The 26,686-nt window shown below is 56.2% G+C and overlaps 1 protein-coding gene across 4 annotated transcripts in view; it reads left to right on the top strand.

Annotated features, from left to right (window-relative positions):
• The first annotated feature begins 4,271 nt into the window (after positions 1 to 4,271).
• Positions 4,272 to 26,686, top strand: part of FIGNL2 (fidgetin like 2) — a 39,693-nt gene continuing 17,278 nt past the window's right edge. The window contains exon 1 of one of the 4 annotated variants that reach the window (XM_022572122.2): positions 4,272 to 4,605. Coding sequence is in view for 1 of the 4 variants with exons in the window: in XM_089920735.1 (XP_089776861.1) it covers positions 26,235 to 26,296 (62 nt within the window). In the remaining 3 variants the exon portion in view is untranslated. Of the gene's footprint in view, positions 4,606 to 14,060; positions 26,297 to 26,686 lie in introns of those variants that run through there. The other 3 variants (XR_016394934.1, XR_016394935.1, XM_089920735.1) reach the window with 3 other exon arrangements.

The raw sequence follows: 26,686 nt of genomic DNA, 5'->3' as shown, positions 1-26,686 counted from the left end.
TGGAGGTTCAAGAGTGGGCTGTGGTTACAGAGGCTGGGCCAATCAGGGAAGGCTTCCTGGAGGAGAGACCTGGGAGGCTGGTTTAAGAAGGGGAGGAGGCCAGGCCAGAGGGGAGAAAAGCAGGGAACATGCCTGGGCGGTTGGGCGCTGGATGATTTAAGTACAACCAGATGTGCTGGGAATCTCCTGTCAGGCCCAGCCCCAGTGAGGGCAGTGGGGGTGGGGAGATCTCTGAGCCACTTGGATTTTCAGTTCCTCTTTCTTCCTTGGGTTGTAAGCTTTAGGGACGGGAGAAGCTCAGTGGGGTTCCAGAGGAGCTGGCATGTGAGAGAGTAAGCCGGGCAGGCTCCAGTGGAGTCTTCCGCCTTTGGATAGGGTGTAGGATGGGAAGGGCTCTTCTAGGAAGCAGGGTATTGGGCTCAACCCCTGGAACCTAGAAAAAAGGATTAGGAGAGCTCTGGGGTAGGATCTACCAGCTCTGCTGGAGGTAGGGGATAGCTAGGGAAGCATTACAGAAGAGGACATATCTGAGTTGGGGTTCTGAAGGATATATGATACTCCAGGGAGAGAGACTGCAGTATTAAAATGGTGTGGGTGCTTAGTGAGAGGTTCTGTGGTGCTGTATTATAAAGGCGCGTGGTGGGATGACAGTTCAGTTTGGGGCGCTGGCCCAAAGGCTGTGATGCAGGATGGGGGTAGGATGGGTGTGCTTCTGCTCACAGACCAAATGGCAGAGCCAGAGAAGGTATGAGGATTTTGGAAGTGGGTCCCAGGGTCCCCAAGCGTTGGGCCCCTGGGGGAAAGGAGGGGCCTGACAGCCAGCCCCAGCACCTCCTCCCAAGTCTTAGGTGGTCTGGCACAGAGCTGTGTCTGCCCACAGGGAGGGATGTTTTTTCTCATTCTCACGGAGGCTCTTACGTGCCCCTGGCCGGCTGTGGGGTGGGGACTGGACCCAGACACAGCCTGCAGCTCACTGGGAAGGCAAAGCTGGTATAAGCACACAAACTGTAAGAGAGTGAGGGCATGAGCTGGGCTGGGGAGGCACTGGGAACTGGGCCTTGAAGTCCAAACAGCCGGAAAGAGAAGGGTTAGGGCTTCCACTTGTAGGGGGAGCAGCCTGAGCCCAGGGTGAGTGAGAGGTGTGGCAGCCGGCTGGGTGTGGTGTGCTCTGGGCACGCACCCCAGTCGCCCAGCCTGGACACATTTCCTTCCTTTCCTGCTTCTTAATGACTCCTGAGTGGCTGATCCACAGGACTACAAAGAGAGGTCTCCCCACCCTTTCCTCTTCCTCCCTTCCATTTCTTTCTCCCTTCCTCCCCCCACCCCCATCCTTCCCCAAGGCCCTTTCCTTTCCTTCCTCCCCACCCCACCTGCTCCTCCCTCCCTCCCTCTCTGGCTTCCACATCTTCCCTAACTCTCCTCTCTCCCTTCAAAACCCGCAAAGCTGATTCTCCCTGGGCCAGCTGGGTTATTTTCCTTGATGTTTTCGGAAAGGCCTTGTTGCAAGTCTCTGGACCAGGAAGGTCACACACACACCCCTGCACACATACCCATGCCCCCCTCCCCACGCCCCATGCTCAGGCACTCAGCAGCACACCCAAGCACAGCACCTGCCTCCACCTTGGATGTGATACAAGCAAAAGGGCTGGGAAAGAATGCAGGGCCCTCAGCAGAAGCTGAGAGGAGCATTACTGCCAACAACTACCACTATTATTATCCAATCCATTGCCAGGCACTTGACCTAGGCCGGGATAATCATAAGACCTGCCAGAACCCTGTCCTCAGCAGGGGGCTCTTAGGGCACAGATCTGTTGACTGGGGACAGCCAGGAGAGGGGTCAGCAGGGAGTCCTCGGAGAACAGACCCCCAAGGCCCCGCCCAGGAGGGCAGACACTATGACGGGCCATTTGCCAGGATTGAGTATTTGTCAGCCCAGGAGGCTGGATGATGTATTAACAGGACTTTAATGAGCTTGGGATGGGGAGCCACACTTCATTGCCTGAGCCTGGTGGGCAGAGGGGTGAAGAGACCAACCTCACCCGCACCTGCTAACTAAAGACTTTAAGTCAACCTATGCCTGTTTGCCCATCAGAAACAACTCAGCACCTCCGAGATGCAGCGCCTTCCCACGTGGAGTCCAGCAAAGGCCTCTCAGCGTGCTGACCTGCCTTACTATCTTACTGGAAAGGCCTTCCTGAGGTCTAACCTTGTCTTTCATACTGGAGGGACCTGGGGGGTGAAGGAGAACCCGATCCCTACTCCAGGGGAGCACCTTATCAACTCCTTTCTCCACCCTCACCCCTGTCATCCACCCCACCCTGGAGCCTGGGGGAGCATGGCCCCCAGTGACACCTAGCCACAATGCCCTGGCAGTGCTGGGCTTGGCCTCCTGCTGGTTGGGGTCACTCAGCTCATGCGGACATTGGCCTCTCCCTTAGCTCCTGCCCTTGACCCTTGGGGAGCCTGACAGATAGGGTAGAAAGAGTACAGTGGATTCTAGATCCAGCTTTGCTGTGTGACCCCAAGCGTGTCTCTTCTCTCTGGTGCTCAGATACCCCATCAATAAAGAAATACTCAACAAATTCCTTCCCCCTCTGTTGTCCCGGGATGGTCCCTTCAGCTAGGGGTTCAGCTCTCCTAGGGTGGCAGCTGTGGCTCCCTTTATCCTGCCTTTCTGATTTTGAAGCCGTGGGTTGCCCTACCATTCTGACCCTGTGCCAGGGTGTGGTCCTAGGGCTGTGGCATAGAGAGGAAGAGAGGGTTCTGGGGTTGCAGAAGATCCTGACCTTGGTGAATTCCAGAAACTGCCTGGGTGCTAGTCCTGCTTCCACATGTGGGTTGGGAAAAATATGGGAGCCTCCCCCTTTCCCTGAGTGGCGCCTCTAGGGGTGCCCTGGGAGATCAGAACCCAGAGCTTCCAGAGGGGGCCAGTAAGACCCCAGAGACTCCAGAGGAACCATCACTAGGAGAAGGGAAGGGGAGAGTTTGCAGTGTTTCTGCAAAACACTGAGGACAGAGCACTACCGGGCAGTTGGGGGTGAGAGCACAAGGGCAACCTCGTCCCACTAGTACTCAAGAGAGTCTGAGCAGCACCCAGAAGAAAACAAAAAACAAAAACCACACCTCAGAAGAGAGGACCCTCAGACACTGCCCTTGCATGGGAACACAGAAGGCCTTGGGACCCTCTGGGTGCTCAACATCTCCTCTGGGAAATGTATCTGTAACTTCCAACCTAAGCTCAGATCCCTCTCCTCCTGGGGCAAAGTGGGTTCTGCTGCAGGCTGCTCGCCCTGCAGATTTCCTTTCCCGCCTGCATCACCGCTGAACACTTGCGTCAGTGTGTCTGATAGAATTCTGTCTACCCTTGTACTAGGAGCTCCACCGGGAGAGGGATGTGCCTTTGGGACTTTCTCGGGTGTCCCCAGCGCCTAGCCCAATGCCCAGGCACAGAGTAGACGCTCTATATGTATCTGCTGAATGAACGCACCAATTAATGAACGCCTTTGGACACCTCCAAGCCGATCACAGGTCTGGGATTCATCCTGTTGGCCCAGTGTGAATGCTCCCTTCTTGGGGAAGCCCTCCAGGGAAGCCCACTGTTTAGACGTCACATCGCATTCTCCACTGCCCACCTCCAGGGCTCTCGGTCCTCCCCCGAACCCACCCCACTCGGAGTGGCATTAGTGCAGGGCGGTGGACTTGCTGGGCTGTGTGTGTCCCACCCTCTGCATCCCGGGCAGGCGCAGGGGGGTGGGGCGGAGGAGAATGAAAGAGTGAGTCTCCCAGGCTTAGGCTGAGAGGCCGAGGCAGTCCAGGGAGTGGGGGTCGAAGGCGGCTAGCGGACGGGGCGGGCCGGGCCGGCTGTCTTCCCCTTTGCCCTTCGACCCAGGAAGCCGCTCACACCCGGCGGACACGCTCGGCCGCCCTATTGCCCAGTCCCGGCCCCCCCCCCCCCACCTCGGGGACTGCTCCTCACCCTGCTCGGCCTCCACCCCCACCCCAACTTCCCGCTCCAACGGCCCGGGAGAGGCGGGAGCGGGCCTGAGAGTGGCGCAATGACACTCCACACCAAGGGTCATTTGCTCTTTTTCCCCCTCTGTGGCTAATTTATTTTAGAGCCTGGGGAGGAGAGGGGCGGGGCCGGGCCGGGCGGGTAGAGAGGAGGGGCCGGGCGAGCCCAGGGGAGGTGGGGGCGGGGCGGGGGCGAGGAGGGGAGGGCGGGGAAGCAGCCGGGGTGGAGCGGGCCGGGGAAGGGGCGGGAGTTGGGGGGAAGGGAGGGGCACGAGGGGAGGGGAGGAGCAGGGAAAGGGGAGGGAGCAAAGGCCTGCGAGGGAGGGCGCTGGGGGCGGGCGAGGGGAGGCGGGGGTGGGGGTGGGGGTCCTGCCTGCGGGGGGAGCCGGGACGGCCCCTTGTCCGGCCACCCCCACTGCCCAGTCCCGCTCCCGCCCGCGGCGGCCGCAGCAGCCGCAGCAGTAGCGGCTCCAGGATGGTGAGAGCCGCTGCCCCCCAGCCCCGGCCTGTCGCCCCCGGCCCGCGCCCCAGCCCCGGGGCCGGACGCCCCCCCAGGCCGCGCACACTCACCTAGGACCCGGCCGGGATGCCGAGGTACGGGGCCGCGGGCCCGGCGGGGGCAGGCACGGGAGCGCGCGGGCGGGCCGGGGTCAGGGGGTGGTGACCGTTCGTTCGTTCGGGGTGTCCGGAGCTTTGTCCGCGGGCGCGGGGCAGTGCGAGGGCCGGAGAGGGCGGGGGCTGCGGGGCGCGGGGTTCAGCGAGGCGGGGGTCGAAGGGCAAGGCCAGCGAGAGACCCCGGCGGGTGCGTGGGAGCCGAGGGTCACTTCCCGGGGGGAGGGGGCGGGCAGAGAAGGGGCTCTCCTCTCCGCAGCCGACGGGCACCCTCTTCGCCGCCCCCTTTGGTGCGGAGGCTGCAGCAGTAGCGAGCAGCAGGCTCTGGGGGGAGCCTGCGGGATTGGGGGTGGGGAACCAGAATTTGCGGGTTCGGGTCCCAGAAGGATCCAGTGTCCGGAGCCCGAGGGCCGGCCCGAGGCCCCTCCCACTCCGTCAGGTCTTTGTCCAGCGGCCCCTGTGTGTGAGGGAGGGGGGTGGGGACTGGGTTCCAGGCCCGGAGATTCCCCAGCATCGTGACGGGGCAGTGACAGGAGACTGAGGCCACTTCGGGCCCTGCGTGTCCTGCGTCCCTCACGCCCAACCCCTGCCTTTCTTCTCTTCTGGCCCGGGAGAGCATAGCCCCCATCTCAGAGTCGGGGTGTTGCAGGAAGCAACTTACCTTCACCCGTGCGCTACAGGCTGCGAGGGTGACCCTCTGAGCTCCCGGCCCTCTCTCCCGAGAGCCCTTTAAACTTCCCCACTCCAAGAGCCCTCTCTTGGTCTGTCTACACAGAGATTCCCTTGCTAAGGAACCCGCTCGATAGAGGGTCCTCCGCTAGGGTTGGGCACACAGTAGGTGCTCAGCAAATGTACGCCCCCTTCTCGGCCCCTGGGCGGAGGAGGCCTGGGAAGGGGTCTACGCGGGGGCGAGTGTAAGTGGCCTGGAGTCTGCGTCCAGAGGCAGCCAGGAGCCCAGAGCGCAGCGGTGGGTGGACGGGTGGGTGGGCTGTTAAAGGGACGGTCACTAAATCAGGATTAGGCCGTGGGGCTGTCAGGCTGCCAGGCCCTGTCTCCATGGATACCTAATTTGGAGGAGAATAGAGGACGGAAGAATGTTTGTGTTGTCGTCCGCGCGGGCTGCCGCGGCTAAGCGGACTCCAGCCGTCGGCCAGGCAGCGAGGAATGGGGATCCGTTTCGAAGCCCACTCTGGGCTTCCGCGGGGCGGGAGAACTTCTCGGCTCTCGGGGCCCAGAGCCTTCCCTGTGGAGTCGCTGGAGTGGGCCAGGTGATGCAGTGGTCCAAAGAACTCTGACCCTGCACAGGGGAGCCCCAGACCCTTCCAGAGTCCAACCTGAACCCCTGTGCATCGTCCTGGAAGCGGCCGGGATGGGGTTCCTCAGAGCCCCCATCCCGGAGCTCCTATCCGGGAGCAAGCGCCGTCCTCCGCTGCGCTGTGACCCCGGAGGACGGACGCGCTGCGCGGCTCGTGGCTGAGCGCCGCGGGGACCCAGCCGCACGCCGGTACCCGGCGGCCGCCGGAGCGGCGGGGCAGGGGGCGGGACGGGACTTAACTGGGGTGGGCGAGAAAGGGGCGGGGCCTGCCGGCCAGCTTCGCTCCACCGGGTGACAGGCCTCGTAAGTCCCCCTCTCCCGTATTTAGCGCCATTTCATTTATTTCCACTTGACTCCACTGGTGGCCTCAACAGCCAGCCCTGTAAGGAGCGACCCTCGTGCCCTCCCTGTAATGTCTTCTCGGGGGAAGCCCTCTTGCGCCGAAGGGACTTAGCTCTGTGGGGCAGCGGAGTTGCTCCGGGGGAGGCCCAATAACCCCCACTTTTCAGGGGGACCCCCGTCTCCTCAGGAGAAGAAGAGGAGGGCTGAGAGACCCAGGGATGAGTTTGACTTTCCGAGGGCCTGCGGGACTTTCGGGCTGTGGTGTAAGGGTGGGGTGGGCTGGGCTGGGCTGAGGATCCCATGAGTGGACAATTCCACTGCGCCGACTGGAGCGGGGCAGGAGAGGGACCAGACCCGAGTGTGTTGTTCTCAGAGCCCTTTCCTGCCTTCCTCCTGGTCATCCATGCCACAGCTTTTTATGGAGCAAGAATCCCCTCCCCTCCCCTCCCCTCCCCTGCCTGGGCTGCAGCTTTATTGCTGAGACCTCAGACTCTCTCCACGCAATTTCACGCCTCTCTGCTTTTGCTCTGGCTGTCCCCTCAGCCAAATGCTTTCCCATTGTCCCTGTCTCTCCACAACCTCCTCATTCTTCAAGGCCCAACTCGGATGCCACACTTCCTCCATATACGGTCTCCAGAGCCCGCAGCTCTTGTCACTCGCTCCTCCCTGCATGTTCTCCTAACCCTGCACCTGTGCCTCCTGTCAGCCTCTGAGCCTGAGTCCACACTAGGCTTTTCCTCCTGCAGGACAGGGGTGGAGCATATACTTCCCCGCGCCCCGTCCCCACTGGGGACGCCTGGCACCTTGTGGGTGCTCCATAAATATTTGTTGGCTGAATAAAAGGGGTTTTGTAAGGGCAGCCTGCAAAGCATGGCATCTGAACACTTCCAGGCAAATAACTCTGTGCTCCTGGGTGGGGGGAGACCCCTGGGTGTCTCTCTTCCTCCTCCTCATTTGCTGACCCTCCCCCATCCCCAAGTCCGGGGAGGACTTTGCCCCTTCCTTTCCCCACAGACCAGCATTCTTTCCCTGCCATTATCATCCTGTTAAACAGAGAGACCAGTCAGGATCCATATGGATCACATTAACAATTGCTTACTATCTGGGCCAAGACTGCCCCCACTCTCCACCCCCAGCTCCTCCTGCTGCAGCTGCTGGACCCTTAGGAGCCCGGCCTTCCTGCCTCCCCCTCCCCCCGCCTCTGTCAGCCAGGGATCGCAGGGAACAGGCTGGTCTCCCTTGCTCTCCCCGTGCCTTCTAGCAGAAGTCTGCTTCTTCTTGACTCGGCTGGCGGCTAATGACTCCTCTACCCGATTTAATGAAAACCAGGTTCTTTGCGGGACTATGGCTCAGTGAGGTTCCAGGGCCGCTGTGGAGAGAGGTGGACCTGAGGCCGGGCACACCTGGGGTCCACAACCCCGAGAGCCTCTGCCTTCCCGTGGACAGAGGCTGTGGGCTGGGGTAAGCCCCACTAGGCCGACCATGGGGTATACCGGTGCCTTCTGCCATCTCAGCCCTGGGCTGGCCCTGCTCCCTTCTTGGAGCTGGCAGGCTAGTGAGGAAGAGCAAAGCAGGAGAGGCCCTACAAGGCTCCGTGGGTCCCAAGCCTTATGCCGCAGTCAAAGAAGCAAGAAATCTTAGAGTTTTCCAGAGTGGCTGCTGAGGTCGGCCTTGAAGGATGAGGGGTGCGGTTTATGTTTCAATGCATGTAGCCCAAGAATACTAGGAATGGGGGGGGTCTTCCAGATGACCCAGTCCTGGGTGCATAACTTTTTTTTGATTTACAGACCCCTCAAAAGCCATCCCCAGAAAAATGCACTTCCATCACTCGATACTAGACTTTGCCTTCTGCTTTAGAGGGTCCTTGGACCCCGTGACACCCATGGGAACCCTACATCAGGAAACCCTCACCCCAATCCAGACCCCCCTGACGTGCTGAGAGCAGAGTGGGGCCTGCAGCCCAGCACTCCTGCCCTCCACTTGGTGCTGTCTCCATGGAAGGTGGACAGGATGAGCCAAGAGACCAGGGGCATCGGACGGAGCTGCTGGGCCAGCCTCTGAACGGGAAAGGTTCACACTGCCTCGGTCGGGGTATGGGCTAGTCACCTCTGATTGTGTCACCTGGAGAGAGGAGGTCCGGGGGTTGTTTTGTTGTAGGACCCACTCATCCCCAGGAACAAGGATGCGTGGGCAAGAGAGTCTAGCTCTTCTCTGACCACTCTCTTAAGCGACTTGATGAATCATAGCTAATATTTACGTACATAGTGCTTATTAAATATTCTATATCTCATCTGAGAAGTGGGACTAATCATGGTGCCCTCCTCATAAACATTATCGTGAGGATTAAATGAGGCAGGGGCCGGAAGCCCTGAGTCCCAGTCTTGAAGGACTGTGGGCCTGTGAGGGCCTGGTCAGAAAGGCAGGGGACGGTGCTCAGGGCTATACAGATCCTCCTTGACTTACGATGGGGTTATGTCCTGATAAAACCATCGTAAGTTAAAATTATTGTAAGTCAAAAACACGTTTAATACACCCAGCCTACTGATCGTCATAGCTTAACCCAGCCTACCGTACAGGTGACCAAGAACTTCCGTGAGCTTACAGTGGGGCAAAAGCATCAAGCACAAAGCGTACTTTATAATAAAGTGTTCAGCATCTCATGTGAGTTATTGAAGACGGTACCGAAAGTGAAAAACACAGTGGTTTAATGGGTGCAAAATGGTTGTTTCGTATCGGTTGTTTACCCTCGTGATGGCATGGCTAGCCGACTGGGAGCTGCGGCTCACTGCCACTGCCCAGCATCACGAGAGAGGATCGTACTGCATATTGATCGCTAGCCTGGGAAAAGATCAACATTCACAATTCAAAGTACGGTTTCTACTGAATGCGTATCGCACCACTGTAGAGTCAAAAAGTTGTAAGTCAAACCATCGTGAGTTGGGACGTCTGTGATTGCTGTTGATGTTGACATTTTCCTGCTTGGGCCAGCAGGACAATGGAGAAGGGATTGCAGTGGGAGCCATCCAGGTGCCTGGCTCTCTTTTCCTTTAGCAAGGAGGCGTGGACAGTCAGCCTTTGCAATTCGCCTTGGGGACTGGTGGTGGGGTGGGGTGTTCTCAGTGAATGGTAGCATTAGGCAGTGGCCTCGGACCAACTCCGTAGGCCCTAATCCCAAATTTATGATGACCAATCATGCCCCCCACCCGAGGGGCCAAGCCCTGGGCTGCCGTGACCCTGCCACTAATCAGGTCTAATTGCCCTGGACAAGTCACATACTCTGTTTGTGTCTCTATGTCTTCATCTGCAAAATGGGGGTAAGAACACTAGTGAGTGAGTTCATAGGTGATAGAGGTGTTGGTTTCACATAGTGTGTCCTTTGTCTCTGAAGTACATGCCTACCTCTGGTGACTCACGTGGTGATTCAGTACCCACTGCAGAGAGCCAACTCCCAGCGCAGGAGCAAGGAGAAAAAAGGAACATGAGTGTGAAAGTTCTGGCCCAGGGCAGGGCTTGCCCAGGCCATCTTTGAAGCTCTCTCCAAAGTAGAGTCAGGGCAGGAGCGGGGGGCTCAGGAGGTAGGTGAGAGGGGAGCCAGCTTGGCTACCTCTGGAATCCGGGAGGTGGAAGCTGCCTCCCCCCTGCCTCCCCTCACTGCCTGGCAGATTCAAGCCACCTGATCCCCTGCTCAGTGCTGGAATTAATCAATCGGGGATGGACGGGAAGATGTGGCAAAGAGGCTGCATTTTATTCTAACAAACCTGGGTAGAACGCCTGCTGGGTCCTGGCACCGTGCCAGGTCCTGGGCCGGGATTCCTGGGCCCCTGAGACTCCCCACACACTCCCCAGGCACCTACATACCAGCCCCTGAGTGGGGCTTTCCTGCCTCGGATCTTCCATAACAACCCTCGGCTTCCCGTGTGGCCTGGAAGGAGCAGATCCCATCCTTAGCCCTGGCGCTGTTTGCTGTGCTGCAGGCACCCACGTGAAGCACTGCTACTCTCACCTCACACTCAGCAGGGCCCCGAGCCAGGCCCAGATACTTTATCTGGACAGGCTTTCATCCAACAAGCGTTATTCCTGATGTGCTCCCACTTTCCAGGAGCTTACAAGGCAGTCAAGGACCAGCGAATAGGCCAAAGGACAGGCTAAGCTTTCAGAACCACTCTCCTTGTTTTCCCTGCGTAGGAGGGAGCCCCCGAAGGTGCTTGAGCTGGGGAGCGGTGGACAGGACCCAGGATGGGATGGAGAGGAGAGACTTGGGAAAAGACCACTCCCTTCACAGCAGGGCCGTCTTGCATCTTCAGCAGAGTCCCCAGGAGACTCCTTTTTCCCGAGGGAGGCTGTTCATAGGTGACAGAGGCCCTAATTCGGGCTCTTCCTCTCCTCTCTGCAAGTTTTCTGGGTCATCCCCACTTACATGTCTAATAGGCACTGCAAACCCAACAAGTCTAAAAACCGAACTCCGGCCCACCCCACCCCGATGAGGCAGCTCCATCTTGTTGACAGTGGGAATTAGGAAACTGGGAAAGTCCACCTGCTGCTGTCTGGCCTGTTGGGCCCTTGGATGCTTGAGAGTCTGGGGTGTTTTTTCTTCTTTCCAGGCCAGTGGGGAAAGAAAACTGGCGAGATTCGGGTTATACTGCAAAAAGACACCTCCAGTTGCCTCATGTTCTTCCACATCTACCCGATCTACCTGGAGGTTTCTGTTGGGGCAGAGGGGCTCCACGGGGACTTTGGCCACCAGGGGGGATCGCCCCTCCCACCCAGCTCCTCAGAGAGACAGCGGTCATTGGTGGCCAGACGCTCACCCCTCTAGGAAGGGGCTCCTTTTCCAGGTATCCTGCGTTCTATGTGGGATGCCCATCCTCCTGTCACCATCTTCCATACTGTAGCCCTCTCGGGTCAGAGTTTTGGGGTTTGAGCCCCTTATTGGGAAAGATGGAGCTGCCTCATCGGGGTGGGGTTGGTCAGGAGTTCAGCTTTTAGACTTGTTGGGTTTGCAGTGCCTATTAGACATGTAAGTGGGGATGACCCAGAAAAATTGCAGAGAGGAGAGGAAGAGCCCATCAACTTGCCCAAGAGTGCCCCACCCTGTAGACAGCCTCTCGTGTTGAATGCCTCTGCTGATGGGGAGCTTATCACTTCCAGAGACAACCTACATGTTCTCAGACAGCTAACATTAAGCCAAAAATCTTTCATGGCAGATTCGTCTCATTCGAGGATGGGGTGGGGGAGAGCCGAGGGCCTGCACAGAGCTGCCACCCAGCACCATGTCCTAGCTTGGTGACTTCGATGAGTTAACTATGCCTCAGTTTCCTCCTCTGTAGCATGGGAGTAACAGTCATACTTCCTTCCTGGGGTTATTGTGAGGATTACATGCGCTCATGTGCTTACAGCAGTGCTTGGCACGTGTGCTGGGGACCCAGACCGGAGCAGACAGGAGTTGCTGTGGTTGTTGTTTGGTTTTTGCCTAGCACCATCCCCCCCCATTTCTCTTTCTGTTCCTGTGGCCCCGCAGGTGTAGGGGGCCACCCCCTGGAGGACAGCCCTGCCCACTCACGCCCAGGTAGACCGGCCAGGCTGCATAGCTGGAGTTACTCAGCTCAGCTCCCCCAGGGCTGGGAAGGGAGTAGGAGGGAGCAGAGGCAGCCACTGGGGAAGCCTGCGTAGGCTGCCTGGGCCTGCTCCCTTACCTCTGCTCTGCTCTGGCCCTGTGCGGGGTGTCTCTCACACACCCCTATGCACGGGGAGGGGGGTATATTTGGGGCCCGGGAACATAGGATCACACAGACTTTAATGCTTAAGCCTTTTGGAGGTCGCATGCCACCCAAACTGACTCAAGTCAACCTTGGATCCTAAGCTTGGCTGGGGGGAAGGGGGTGGGGTCTGAGAGGGGGCCTTTGTCTCTTGGGCTAAACACCCGTGATCCGTGATCCCGGAGGAGCTCACGAATAGAGTTGTATTCCAATGTCATTAATTCCCTTTGTAGCCCCGTGTATTGAATATTTAAAAAATTCTACCTCCTGCCCAGGTTTATTAAGGTATAATTGACAAAGTAGTCCCGTGTATTATTTGTTTCTTAATTGAGGTATCATTGACATATAACATTAGTTTCAGGTGTACAACATAATGATTTGATTTTTGTATATAGTATGAAATGGTCACCACAATAAGTCTAGCTAACATCTGTCACGATATATAGTTACACCTTTGTTTTCTCTTGTGTATTTTTATCTCATACACTGACAAATATTTTTGAGAACAGGCCGCAAGGTTTACTAGATTGCACAAGGGGCCTACGACTGAACACTGGTCAAGAGCCCTGACCTCCTCCCCCTCCCACAGCCATGCAGGGCCAAGTCCCAAGGGACGAAGGGCCCCAGATGCAGATCCACGAGGAGACAGGCACTAGGAGGGTCTCACCCAGCCCCGGGGAGCAGGGCTGCCCGAGCTGGCCAGTAACCCCAGTGACCACAGCCTCCTCCACCAGTGCCCGCTGCTGTCCCCATTCTGTGTTGAGCAGCCGAGTGCGCCCCAAGATTCCCAGGGACAGGAACGGTGTGGCTCGGGATGAAGTTGGGTCTGGCACGGCGCGGGTTCCCAAGAGGGACCTGAAGGGGCATGTGACATTATCTGGGCATTTTCTAAGTTGGACAGAGGGCAGAGAGGGGGCAGGGCACTGGGGCTCCTTCTACTGGCAGAGGAGGAGTGGGTGAGAGGTGCTCTAGGACACAGGGCAGCAGGGCCAGGGTTCAGGCAGGACATCCAGGGAAGCCGTGGTCTGGGACTCAGTTCCCCCCACAGTCCCAGTCAGCAGTCGGGAGGGGCAGGACAGGGGCCTTACACTGCAGGGCGATGCCTCCATTCTGGGGCCCAGCTTGGAAACTGCCCTTCTCTCCTAGGGGTCTCTCAAGCGCATTGGATCCTTTTGGTGCCAGAGTGTCTCCCCGACCCCGCCTTTTTCAGGCTGAAGTGCCTGGCCAGCCCTCTTGGGAGCCAAGTCAGAGCCAGGCCTGGTGTCTTGCCCCATCCCCTGGCTCCCTCCAGCCACTCTTGAGAGTACCACCCTTCCTTCACTGCCCTCATGCCAGCGTGGGGGCACGCTGGGACATGCTGGTTCCCCCATTTCATACCGGAGGAAACAGAGAGGTTGAGACACTTGCCCCACATCTCAGAGGCTGACCCACTCCCTGCATCATCTGAGCCCTTGCCAGGGTGGGCTCAGAGACCCCCAGCCCCAATGGCAGTCTTCAGACACCTGCCTAACTGAAGTCACCAGTGAGTCCAGGCGACATTTGAGGGTCCCTGGGAGCAGCCAGTGAAGGTGAGGAAAGGAGGAAGAAGGGAAGGAGTGTGTCCTGCTGTCCAGTGGGCTCGCACTATAGACCCCTCCTAGCAGTCTGTTGGGGGCACTCAATGACGTCATGGAGATCGAGCTCCGGGCCCAGGAGGCAATGGCCTCTGGGAGATAGCAGCCTGACCCACCAAGTCCTCCGGAAAGCATGGACATAGGGTGAGCCCTCCCTCCTTTTGTGTCCTGTCCCAGGGCCCAGCAGTTAAAGCCCCCACTCACCTGCTCCAACACAGCTCAGGTAGTGAGAAGAGGGCGTAGTAGGGCGGGCTCTGCTGCCCTTAACACAGTTACCAGCCCCGAAGACTCGCTTTACTTGGCCTTGATGAAAATTCTACTTGCTCAGTAGGGCCACGCTCAAGCAGGCATGGAGAGAAGCCAATCGACTTTGCTAACCTTCACTGAGGGCCGAGTGGTTGATAGCCCAGAACCTCCCAGAGCTGTAGGTAGCTTAAAAGAGGATGCCTGTTAACCAGAATGGTTTTCTGTTCCTGAAATTTCAGGCAGCCTAAATAAAGCAAACAAAATCGAGGTAGGTGGAGACAAATTGAGTTTTCTTTGGGGGAAGGGGGAAGGGTGATAAGTAGGCCAGTTCTCTCTACCTGCTGTCTCCAGGGAGATAGATGAGTTGGGGATAGGAAACCCGTATCCCTTGCCCTGTGTTTCTGGATATCTTCCCAGCCTGCGGAAGGGGTGAGATTGTGTGGCTGGAAGGAGAGGGCTTAGAGCATCTCCCAGCAGCTACAGCCACCAGGATGAGGGTCAAGAGAAAACATGGAGGGGCTGTCGGAAAGAAGGGAGTGGGCAGGAGAGTAGGCCTTCAGAGCTGGAAAAGTGATTAGCAGCTCTGATGAGGCTGAAGTCAGCCCCGGCAGCCCGGGGGCAGCACAGGAGGGAAAAAGAGCTGTCATTCATAGAGGGCAGACCTGGCGAGTCCCACCACAGTCAGCCAGATCACAGTGGGTACAGGCAGGTCCCCAAGCCCTGGGAATGGATGTGCCTCATGGGGATTGGGGATGGGACTGAGTCTTCAGAATAAGCGTTGGCTGCCTGTGTCCTGGGTCTGGCACCCCAGGACTTTCTGCAAGAGAGGGGAAAGCCCAGGAGCCATGCCCAAGTTCCTAGGGGAGTAGATGGGCCGTTTGATCAGTGAGTGTGTAAATTGGGATTTTATGGATCGCTTATTCACTGCTGGAGCTGGGGCCCCCAAATTCCTCTGTGCCCCAGAATGCTTAATTTAGTCCTGAGCTTTCCCCTGGGAGAGGAGGGAGGACAGTTCCCCACAGGCCCCCTTCCCCTCCTGCTGTGTCTCCTCCCAAGGCCCCAGGCTTTGTCATTGCAGGTTGAGTGGTTCAAATGTGCTAATACACTCCCTGGGGGCCGCTGGGCAGTGGGACTTACCCTTCAGTGCTGTGATTGGCTAGAAAGACCATGGGAGGGAGTTCATGGTGGCAGCTGGGAGTGTGTGTGTGTGTGTGTGTGTGTGTGTGTGTGTGTGTGTGTATGTGCGCATGCGCGAGCGCGCACACGTGCTGTGCGCCTGTTTGGGGGGGGTTTGGGGGGGGCTGTCCATCCTGCTCAGACCACTGGGCAGAGACAAAGGATCTTCATCTAGCCTGCAACGAGGATTAAGTCCAGAATAAGCCACGTCCCTACCTGGTCAAGCTGGTTAGGGAGCCCACCTGTCCATCTTTACATCCTCTTATTACCTCTTGACGTGGTGGGACTTATTCAATGTGCGCTGAATGGATGGATGGATGAGTGACCACATGACTGACTGCATTTTTAACTGGGGTTGTGTCTGCTAGAATAATCCAGCATCTACAGATTCCTAAATCTCCCCCTAAGATTCCTAAGTACCCCCCCTTCTCTCACTGCTGACACAAGGGCGGGCATGAAGGACTGGCCAGACCTCAGGGGACACAGCTGTGACCCCCAGACTCTGTTGCACTGAAGAGTGCTTTCACGGTGATCACGTTTTTCCCTGCCGGCCCCCATCTGTCCATGGGATTTAATGAGGATGAGGATGGTAGGCGAGGGGGGATGGGTGTTAAACAGCTGATGGGGGAGGGAAGGAGGCAGAGCCTGGAGGGCCAGATGACAAACTGCCCTGTCCTACTGTCCTCTCCTCTTCAGCCTGCCCCTCCTCTGCTGGTGGCAGGCGGGACAGGCTGGGCTGGCGGCGTGGTGGGTTCAGCTCGTCTGCCCTCCCTCCCTGGCTCCTGGGGAAGCTGGAGTCCTGAGGAACGGAATCCGAGTCCTAGGGATGTCTTACCTGGAGACCCTAAGAAGTGAGACTCCGTTCAAGTTCAGGAGAAAGCAGCGGAGGCTTCAGCTGTAGTGGGAAGCACCCCGGCTGCAGAAGCAAGTCCTGGCTGGGATGAGAGCAGCACAGTTCCCATGGAACTTTCTGCAGTGATGGGGATGCTCTGTGTCCGCGCTGACCGTGCAGGTGCCACTACCGCATGTGGCTAGTGAGAGCTTGCAGTGTGGCTAGTGCTGTCGAGGAAATTCCTTTAATTGAATTTCACTTCAACAATACATTTTTTATTTTTAAATAATTAATAGGTAATTATAAGTGGTTTAATTTTAAATAATTAGTACATTGCAATGAATTTAAAGCGCTCCCTGTGGCAGCTGCGCTGTGGGCTGCACAGGATTAGAGGCTGTGTTCAGAGGTGGAAGCCAGGCTCTTGGGCGCAGATCCCTTCCTGCCTGTGTGACCTTAGGCGGGGTTCTTCGCAGCGTGCGGTGCCCCCTCCCCAGTCTGTCAGAGCACCCCAGCCCCAGTGCGGGTGGGTGACCGAGCGGCCCTTAAGAGGTCCTGGCCGGTGAGGGGGCCCAATACCCAGGGACAGACCAACAGCGCAGGGTGGGAAAGGAGTGGCTGTATAGAGCGCTAGACTTTGAAGCATCTTAGAACTTCCTTGGGGGTGTCAGTCCTAGAAGGCTTCCTGGAAGAGGGGATAGGGAGCAGGCTTGGGCTGGAGCTGTGCCTGACAGCCTCGCCCTGAGGGGGCCCTGTGTTTGGCACCTAGGCACCTTGGCCAAGGCTGAGATAGGGAGGGGCTGGCAGCATGGGCTGAGAATCTCAGCTTCCCCTCTTACTAGCTGTTGTGGCCTTGGGAGAATCACTCCCCCTTCTCTGAGCCTCCATTTCCTCTTCTGTAAAATGGGGAGAATATGTTTATCTATCAGGGAAGTCCTGAGGATGAAACTGAATGGTAATTATTCAAGTTCTCTGCAAACACTAGAAGGCTGGGAGAAAGGAAAGGTTTATCCTCAAGGGTGCTCGGCCCCTGGCCTGGCCTCTCAAGACGACAACAGATGGTCACAGCTTGTCTGTGGCCCTGACCGCGGACACAAGCAGGGATTTCTGCACTCTCCCCTCCCCCCAGCGCGTGTGCACACACACAGCCCAGATGGGGGCTGCTTGGCCAGCCTCCTGCTGTTTGGCATTTGACATATGAGGAGTCCAGGGCCAGAGCACACCCCACGCCCCCTGCCACCCCCATCCCAGAGAGGAGCCAGACTGGCGGGGAGGCCTTACTACCTTGAGGAAGCAGGATCCCAAGGGCCCTGATCTCTTTACCATGTGTCCGGTGGCCTTTGATGGGAATTCCATTGCCCCTTTTGTCCTCTCCCAGAGGCCTGGCTGGGGGAAGAGAGGAGGAGGAAGATTTTTGGGGGAAAAAGGAAAAAAAAAAAAAAAAGGCCAGGTGGGGTCCCTGGGAGGCTGGGTGTCCTTCGGCTCCAGCCAGATCAGGGCTGGGTATTTCCTCTGGTGTTCAAGACACGGATTCCCCTTCCAGGCAATCCCTCCCCGTCCACTCCTGAAGTAATTCCCGGGCTTTGCCTCTTGCCACCCTCAACAGCTCACGTGGGCTCCAATTTAGTCACCTGGATTTTTTTCTTTATTTGGACACAGAAGCACTTTCAAGCCTCTTTGCTCATCCATCCATCCATCCGTCCACTCTACAGAGTCTATTAAGAACTTACTGTGCGCTAGGTACTGTCCTAGGTGCTTGGGATAAGACAGTGAACAAAAGCAAGTACCTACTTTCATGGAACTTTCCAACGGGTGCAAGAAGGTAAAGCAACAGGCGGGTCAGATTACGATGAGTGCCACAGAGGACATCAGGTTGGGGGGTCAGGGTCTGACGAGGTGACAGTTGAGCAGAGGCCTGGAGTGAGTGAAGGTGTGAGCTGTGCAGAGGTCTGGGGAAAGAGTGTTTCAGGTACAGAGTGCAGCAAGGCCAGGGCCTCTGAGGCGGGAGCAAAGCCAGTGTGCGGGGAGCAGTGAGGAAGCCAGTGTGACTGGAGGGGAGGCGCCAGGGGACAGTGGCGGGAGGGGAGGCCTGGAGGGGAGGGGAAGCAGATGGGTGGGATGAGGTCGGCTATTAGGAGGACTCTGGCTTTTCTTCCCAGTGAGATAGGAGCCTCTGGAAGCTTCTGGGCAGAAGAATGACATGCTCAGACATGTTTTCAAAGGTCCTGTGGCTACTGCGTTGCGACTAGAGAGTGGGGCACAAGAGTGGACATGGGGAGGGGAGAATGGGAGGCCGCTGCCGTCCTCTGGGTAAGAGATGTCGCCGGAGTGGTGAGAGGTGGCTGCAGTTTGGATAGATTTAGAAGCCGGGGCCAGTCTGATTTGCTGGTCTGAGGTGTGAAAGAGAGAAGTTAGAAGTGACCCCAAGGTTTCTGGCCTGAGCACATAGAAGGGATGAGGCTGCCATTTCCTGAGGTGGGGAAGACCCAGGGTGTGAGTAGTGGGCGGTGGGCAGGTCGGGGCTGGGTGAGAAAGTCAGAAGTTTGATTTTTGGACACGTCAATTGTGTCCATTAAACATTTAAGCGGGGAGGGGTCAGGAAGAAGGTTGACTATGCCAGTGGGGTGTGCATGGGGGGGAGCTAGGCTGGAGAATCCTCAGTGCACAGCCGATGGTCAAGGCCGTGAGCCTGGGTGGGGTCTCCAAGGAATTAATGTGGAGAGAAGTCTCCAAGGACTGAGCCCTGGGCTCAGCAAGGCTCAGAGGGGAGGGGTGAAAGGAGGGTCTGAAAGAGGTGGAGGAGGAGAGGGGGCGGGGCGCCCAGTGAAGAAGCTTCAGGAAGGAGGGGGGATCGGCTGAGTCCAATGCCGCTGAGCTGAGGACTGGCCATCTGACTGACGGTCAGACTTAACAACACGCACGCAGACAGCTGGAACGCTGGGTGTGAAAGCCTGGATGGAGGGCGGTCAAGAGAGAATGGGAGGGGAGGAATCAGAACTTGTAGCACAGGCATCTTTTAAACTCTTTCTTGTTTTTGTTTTGTTTTTGATTTTGGTAAAAAGCAGGCAGAGTGCAATAGGATGTAGTCGGAAGGGGATCGAGAGGTCCTCTGGGGCTCCCCCGCAGAGTGCAATAGGATGCAGTTGGAAGGGGATCAGGAGGTCCTCTGGGGCTCCCCCGACCCCAAGATGGGAGAAGGGGCAGCATGTTGGTGGGCTGATGAGGACGACCCAGTAGAGGGGGAAGCTGGTCATGCAGGAGAGGGGAGACCTGAGGGAACACGGTCCCTGGGCATCGAAAGGGGACGGGATCTGGGCGCAAGAGGAAGAACAGCCTGTGTTCTTACTGCCAGGAGGGGCTTCCTCCAGCTCTCCCCAAAAGGCAAGGGGTCAGTTAGGGCTGGAGTGGCCAAGGAGGATGCGTGAAGGAGGAAGGACCTGCCGTGGGCCTTGAAAGATGGGAACGAGCTAGTTGGCACAGGGAGAGCTTTCCAGTGAGCAGACCTGGGTGAGCAAAGCCCTGTAGGCTGGACTGAGCAGGGCCGTTTCCCAGGTGTCTTTTGGCTCCGACCATTCCCACCTCCTGGCACGTGACCCCTTCCTCATCTCCCTATGGCTCTCCTTTCCCGCTTCCCCAGCTCCAGTTCTCCACCATTTTTCCAGCCAAGGAGTGAGTTTAGGGACATGGAGGGGAGTGTTGAGATCTGCTGGGTGGACCCCTGCTCCCCTCCGGGGTCTGCTCCCTCATTTGTATCCTTGCCTTATCGGAGCCTATGGAGGTGCGAAAACACTGGCCAGAAGGAGGAGGCCCTCTTTCTGACCTTGGGCAAGCAGGACCTCCTCCCTGGGACTCAGTTTTGTCATCTGTAAATACTATCTACTTAGGCGGGGTGTTGGCTGGTGAGTGGTGACACGGATGTGCCAGCACTCCCTGCTCAGCTCGGCGGCGAACACACCCCAGTGCTTTCTGTCTGCAGAGACCCATTTTAGGTGCTGCTCTGATTCCCCACCGAGAATAGGTTCCACAGCCTCCCAACTGCCAGTGTTAATTCTTTTCTTTTCTTTCTTGCTCTTTCATTCTTTCCTGCTCTTTCCTTCTCTTCCTTCCCTTCTTTCTTTCTTCTTCTTTCTCTCCCTCCCTCTTCCTTTCCTTTCTTTTCTCTTCTTTTCTTTCCTATGGCCATAACCACTTTCACCTCATCTTCCCTGTGAGATGGTAGAGTTGCAAGGAAGGGCTGGATCCGGTTTTGCCCCTGTGACAGCTGTTGCTCAATGGCTGGCACTCTGAAGGTATATGAAAGTGTTTGCTGGCTGGATGGAAACAAGACAGTGAACCTGAAGAAACTGGGCTGCCGCCCTTGTGGCTCAGAGTTTTGTAGCTGCCTCTCTGGCCTCTTCTGGTTCATCCCCTAAACACTTACTGAGCCCGACCCATGCTAGGCCCTGTGTCTAGGGCGGGGTGCTGGGGGTCCAGCTGCGCTGGGGGAACAGCTTCCTAGATGGTGGGTGCAAGGCCTGAGGCAGGTGACCTGTCCTGTCCTCCAGAGGCTCCCGGGTGCCCTCCCTCTCCTCCCCTCTTGCAGTAACTAGGGGTTGGCACGAGGGGGCAGGGCCCAGTGGATGGGGGAACTGTAACCTTCAAGCTCTGCCAGGCAGCCAGAGACCCCCGGGGCATCAGTTGTGAGCGAGAGACAAAAAGCCTGGGACAAAAGGCCTGTGGGAGCCGTGGTGAATAGATTAATGAGATTTCCATACGAGGCCCAACAATGGGATTCTCCACTCCAGCCCCTTTGTCCCAGGCTGAGATAATAGAGCCCGAGGAGCTGGCCGGGGAAGGTGACATCGGCCCTTCTCCACCCAGGACTGGAGCCACCACACAGCTGCCTCTCCTTCCTGCCCCGCCCCCAGCCCTGTGGGTCAGGGAATTCTGAACCAGAGAACTTCTGTGAGATGGGGAGGGCGTGTTAGGGGCCCCCTTATGGAGTCGGAGGGGGGTGTTGACACTGCATGGTTGGGGTCCCTTCCCACCTCAGCCTGTATAAAACTCATTTAAAGGGTTCCTAGTGAGAGCAAGTTTGCTGTCCATCATCTACAGCATCTCATTTGACAGCTGAAGAAAGTGAGGCTTGGAGAGGTTAGGTGTCTTGCCCGTGGTCACATAGGGACAGCTCAGGGTGTCTGCTGCCTCTTGATGTCAGAATGAGGGTGGAGGCGTGTGTGAGGGAGAAACACTCCTCCTGTGTGTCCCCCTTTCTCTCACACTGCTTCACTTCCAACACCAGACCTGTGGGTTTTCCACACACCAGCCAGTTCTGGGACACCAGCTAGGTGTCCTACGTATTTAACTCAATTCTGACACAATCTACTGGAGGTAGCGGCAGCTCCCACGGGTTAAGGGCCCAGTCCTACAAGACTGCCCCCTTCAGATGCCAGTCACGAGTCTAGGCTGTTATCTGTGCTTCTGACCAGTGTGGGGTGTAAATCAGAGGTTCCCACGACCCCCTCCTGCAGTTTGATTAATTTGCTAGAGTTGCTCAGGGAGCTCAAGAAACCAGTTTACTTACTAGATTACTAGTTTATTATAAAAGGATTTAAGTCAGTAACAGCGGGATGGAAGAGATGCATAAGGCAGGTATATGGGAAGATGCATGGAGCTTCCTTGCCCTTTCCCAGCAGCCACCCTCCCAGCACCTCCACGTGTTCACCAACCCAGAAGCTCTCCCAACCCCGTCCTCTGGGGTTTTTGTGGAGGCCTCTTACACAGCCAACAGCGATTAAGCCGTTGGCCACTGGCGATGGAGCTCAATCTCCAGCGCCTCTCCTTTCCCTGGAAGGTGGGGTGGGGGGCGCTGAAAGTTCCAACCCTCTAATCATGGCTGCTTCCCCTTGCAAGCAGGCTTCATCTTTAGGTTTCCTAGGAGCTTTCCAAAAATCACCTCATTAACGTAAACTCAGGTGTGGTTGAAAGGGACATGTTAGGAATCACAGGAGACCAATTTCATCTTTATTGCTCTGAAGCTATTTCAGGAACTCGGACAAGAGAGCAAATATTATAATGAAAGATGCTCCCGTCACTCTTATGCTTAGGAAATTCCAAGGGTCTGCGGAGCTGTGAGTCAGGAACAGAGGATGAAGACTAAATATTGGGCTGGCCAAAAAGTTCGTTCGGGCCCACCCGTATATATTTCTTATCGTAAATCACACTATCACAGCCTGTGTCAGACCTGATGCACGGAGTGTCCTGGGCCTGGTCCACGGGGATCGGAGAGGCCCACGAGGACTGAAATCAGTGCATTGAGTGCCTTGGCCATTTGTAAAGGCCCAATCACTTCCCTCTTTGATCCTGGAAGACTTCCTACAAGTGAGGGGAGGGTTTTATAGAATTCTTTCCTCCCCCTCCATCCAGCAATTCTTTGTTACTATTTATTGACCACCTATGAGTTTGAAGGACTGCACTGTGTGTGTGGAGTCAAATGGAGTTCCAGCCTCCAAGGGTCTGCAGAGAAAGAGTTGCTTCAGGAGCCTGACCTCCTTTGCTCCCCAAAGGGTGCAGTTTCAAAAAGTGGCGTTTTCTCCACAGAGTCCCAGCCACCCCCAGCGAATCCCACACACCCAAATAAGGAACTGTCTGCCCAGCCTAGGGGTGTGAGTGCTTATCAGATGGCAAGGTTGCGGGTGAAAGGGACAGCTCTACTCGGGCTGTTTTGCAGTGAGAGGGCACATATTCTTCTGCGTGTGGGGCACAGTTAACTTGGGATCCCCCAGGGGGAGATGCTTCCAACTGCAGGTTTGAAGGGTAAGCATACAGCACTTGAAGCATAGCCACATTCCCGGGCAAACACCGAGACACGTTTCCTTAGGGCCAAGGAAAGGAGCCTTGGTGGAGGCTGTGTCATGGCCTCAGGCTCTTCTCTTGCCGTGAGTACCAAGGGCTAGACCAGGGAGGTAGTGCAGCCAAGAGGTCAGGGCCTGGGCCCTGCAGTTAGACTGCTGGGGTCTGAATCCTGCTCCCCTGGGTAGCAGCTGTGTGACCTTAGGGATGTATTCATCTCTCTGTACCTCAGTCTCTTCATCTGCCAAATGGGGATGATGACAATAGTATTTCTCATTGGGCTGTTGTGAGGGCTACACAAGACAGTGCATAAAGCACGGAGAAGGGGCTGGCTCTGCCCCCCAGTGGGGACAGAGAGGAAATGGCATAAGGACCAGTCTGTCATATCAGAGCTGGAACATTCTTCACGTTCCCCCAACCCCAAGGGGAAGGGACTTGTTCGGATTCACTCAGCAAGGTTGGGCCACTGCTCAGGTTCCTAATTGTACCATTTATCATTCTACTTTATATCCGACGCTGGACTGTGTACTTATGTTATCTTTTTAAATCCTCATGGTCATTCTGCAAGGCATATGTCATGCCCTTTAACAGGTGGAGAAATTGAGCTTCAGTGAGGTTAGGCAGCGTGCTCAGGCTCACATCATAAGTGTTTGAACCTGGATTCAAACCCAGGTCTCTCTGATTCAAAACCCATACCTTCCCCCAGTCCCCCAGGCCTTCCATCATGTGTATCTCAGCTGATGTAGGGACTGCAGTGTGCCCTGTGAACCTGGGAAGGAGGTGGGGTCCCTCTCCAGGGGAGATCCCTCCAGCTCCTGAGTAGCAGGCCCCAACTCCCCGTGGGAGAGGAGAGGGCTGTAACTGGCCTGAGGGTGAGGGCAGGGACACAGCGTGCTCTACCCTGCTATCACTGCAGGCAGGGAGTGATGCTTGAGGGAAGAATGAAGGAGAAGGGCAAGAGAGATGGGCTGGTAGTTAGTAGGGGACTTAGGGTAAAGGAAGCCTTTTTGAAAATGGGAAAGAATTAAGCTTGCTGTGGGGATGAAGCCAGGCCATGGTAGTGGGGAAGAATAGTTCATTCATGGGGCAAGGTCCCAGCCTGGGCCAGATGGGGTCATGGGTTGAGGTGGAGGGACCCTCAGGCCGCCTGGCCTGCAAAATGGATGCAGGTGGAGATAAAGGTGAAAATAGAAGGCCGGAGGTGAGGGAGACGTGCCCCAGGCGAAAACGGAAGAGAACGGCCTGGAGCGGAAGGCCAGTATCTGAGGGGACCGAGGGTAGAGACAATCTCAAAGTGGGGGGGATGAGCTGTGGTGGACAAGGGCCCCTTTGGGCAGGGGCTAGGAGAGCCTGCAAGGGGCTAAGCCCGGAGCAGATGAGACAGACGGGTGTGGAGCCGGGAGGACAGGCTTGGAGGGCCAGAGGTAGTGGGTTCCTGGAGTCCACAATGGCTGAGGTGGAGTGGTTCGATGCGGACCAGGGCCTGAGTGCTTGCTTGGTCCGGAGAGTGGGGACCTGAGTGAAGACTGCTGCAGGCCAGGGCAGGAGCCGGCTGAGGGGCAGGGAGGATACTGCAGGACAGCCACAAGGAGGAGCAGCGGGTCTGGCAGTGGGCAAGGGAGATGTGTGTGAACAGGTCCACACCCAGAGCCTCCCTTGCTGTGTCTATGTATGTCCTTCTGGGAGGGGCCACCCTTTTCCCCCAGCACGCCCCTTTAATAAGCTCAGGGAAATTGCTCTCACCACATTCAAATCTCTTTTCCCTATATTAAGGAGCCGAAGCTCCCTATCTATATTCACAGATAATAGTGAATTAAGAAAAAACGGGTTTGGGGGGCTACGTCATAACACCATTTTTGCATTTGTATGACTCTGATGTTACCACATATGACCCTGCAAGCAGAACCACTTGGGATTGCTGATATCCCAGGACGTTACCCGTTTGACAATAGGTAAAGCCTCTGTTCTTCGGAGACCCCGCAGTAGGAGCTGCATATCTGCATCCCTCAGACTTCACCCTCAGTTCTGCTGTCTCTGCTCTGCTCTCTTGCCATTGGTGGCCAGGATCACCTCTCAGATGGAGGCGAAACAAATCTAAGAACTCCTCTATTAAAGATTTAGTATCCGTGGCTCATGCCTTCCCTAGGGCAGCGGGGATGAGAGTAAATAGTTTTATTCTCAAAGACTGTCCTCACCCAGTGACATCAGGTTACAGCCATAAGAGGTGATACAGTCAGGCTGCTGCAAGTAAGGGCAACTGTGGAGAGCCTGAGAAGCGGTCTGATTACTTTCAGCCTCTTCTTCTACCACTCCCCCCACATATACCCACTTGCAAGACTCCAGGGACCCAACAGTTCTTGGTGCTCCCTCTAGGCTTACGGCGTATAGGTTATGTAGGTTGTGCACTACACAGGAGCCCTACTTCTAAAGGGGCACAGTTCGCATCATAGACGTGGTAGATTTGTAGACTTACTATGACAATTTTCCAGAAGGTGGCAGTAAGGCATCTTGAAGGAGGGAAGAGGGCATATGAACTATTCCAGCCCTGGCTTTCTCAACGCACTGTGCCCTGCATCTTTGAAGGGGCTGGATCCCTCTAGCCGGTCTGGTCAGTTTTGGTCTCTCACCCTTCAAGGTCCAGCAAAGATACTCCTCCCTGGTGAGGCCTTCTCAACCAGGCATGGCACATTCCCCCGAGCCCTAGAGCTCTGGGCACACACCTCTCTTTTCCCACCTCATAAAGGATGTTGTCTGTCTCCTCCACCTGGTTGAACCATCATATTCACCTTTCAACCTGCCCCCATGCCCAGCGCAGCTCTTAGTATGTGCTCAATAAAAAAATTTTTTTTTAATTTTATTTATTTATTTATGGCTGCACTGGGTCTTCGTTGCTGCGCGCAGGCTTTCTCTAGTTACGGCGAGTGGGGGCTACTCTTCGTTGTAGTGCGTGGGCTTCTCATTGCGGTGGCTTCTCTTGTTGCGGAGCATGGCCTCTAGGGCGCGCGGGCTCCAGTAGTTGTGGCATGCAGGCTCAGTAGTTGTGGCGCGCAGGCTGAGTTTCTCAGTGGCATGGGGGATCTTCCCGGACCAGGGCTCGAACCTGTGTCCCCTGCATTGGCAGACAGATTCTTAACCACTGTGCCACCAGGGAAGTCCCTCGATAAAATTTTGTTGAAGAAAGAATATTGAACCTGTAAGGTTAACTTGTCTTATCAAAAGCTTAGGTTTGAAAAATCAGCAGCAGCAAAAATCTTCTCTGGCATGTCATGGGCCCATTGAGTCTTTGAGATGTCATCCTCGGATCAGGCCACCCAGTTGGAACCATATGCCTGGCGAGTGCTGTTCCCCAGGCCTTGGATCCCTTTTACCAGTGTGGCCCACGCCTGGACTGGTGCTGAGGGACAGTGGACAAAACGGCCGTGTTAACACTTCTGCCGTGTTTACAGCACGGCCACTGAAGAGGCCACTTTTATTACATCTCACAGGTCGGCTTCCTGAGGTCCATGAAAAAAAGTTCCATGATCTCAATGCCAGGAACATTTTTGCTTCTTTTGAGTATGACAGTGTTTTGTTTTGTTTTTTTTACTTTGCAAGATGAGTTATTTGGTTCCTGGGAAGCTCCGAGACAAATTTGTGACCCACTTTCTATTATGTGCACTAACTTCGCACTGCTGTGAACTAACTTTGTCCCATCTTCTCTAGAAGACATATATGTCTTTTCTAAACAAACTTTTTGTACTGTGGTGTAACATTCTGTGAACGAGGCCGGTGTCAGCACCTGCTCTTTGCATGTAATCGTCATGGGCAGAATTGGGTCTGGAACCCAGGTGCTCTAACTTCATCAGGTAGAGACTAAAAGAAACCAAGTAGAAAGGAAGTGAATGCTTCTGGGTCAGCCTCTGGGGTTTCCCAGGGCCGATATGGTGCTGCCACTGACACGGGCATCCCTCACTTC

This window comes from Delphinapterus leucas, chromosome 11, assembly GCF_059928025.1.
Source record: "Delphinapterus leucas isolate spDelLeu-1000000601 "Yukka" chromosome 11, BTC_Dleu_Yukka2, whole genome shotgun sequence".
In the NCBI taxonomy this organism is placed as follows: Eukaryota; Metazoa; Chordata; class Mammalia; order Artiodactyla; family Monodontidae; genus Delphinapterus; species Delphinapterus leucas.
Note: the sequence above shows the minus strand (reverse complement) of the source record. Positions and strands in the feature narration are given on the sequence as shown.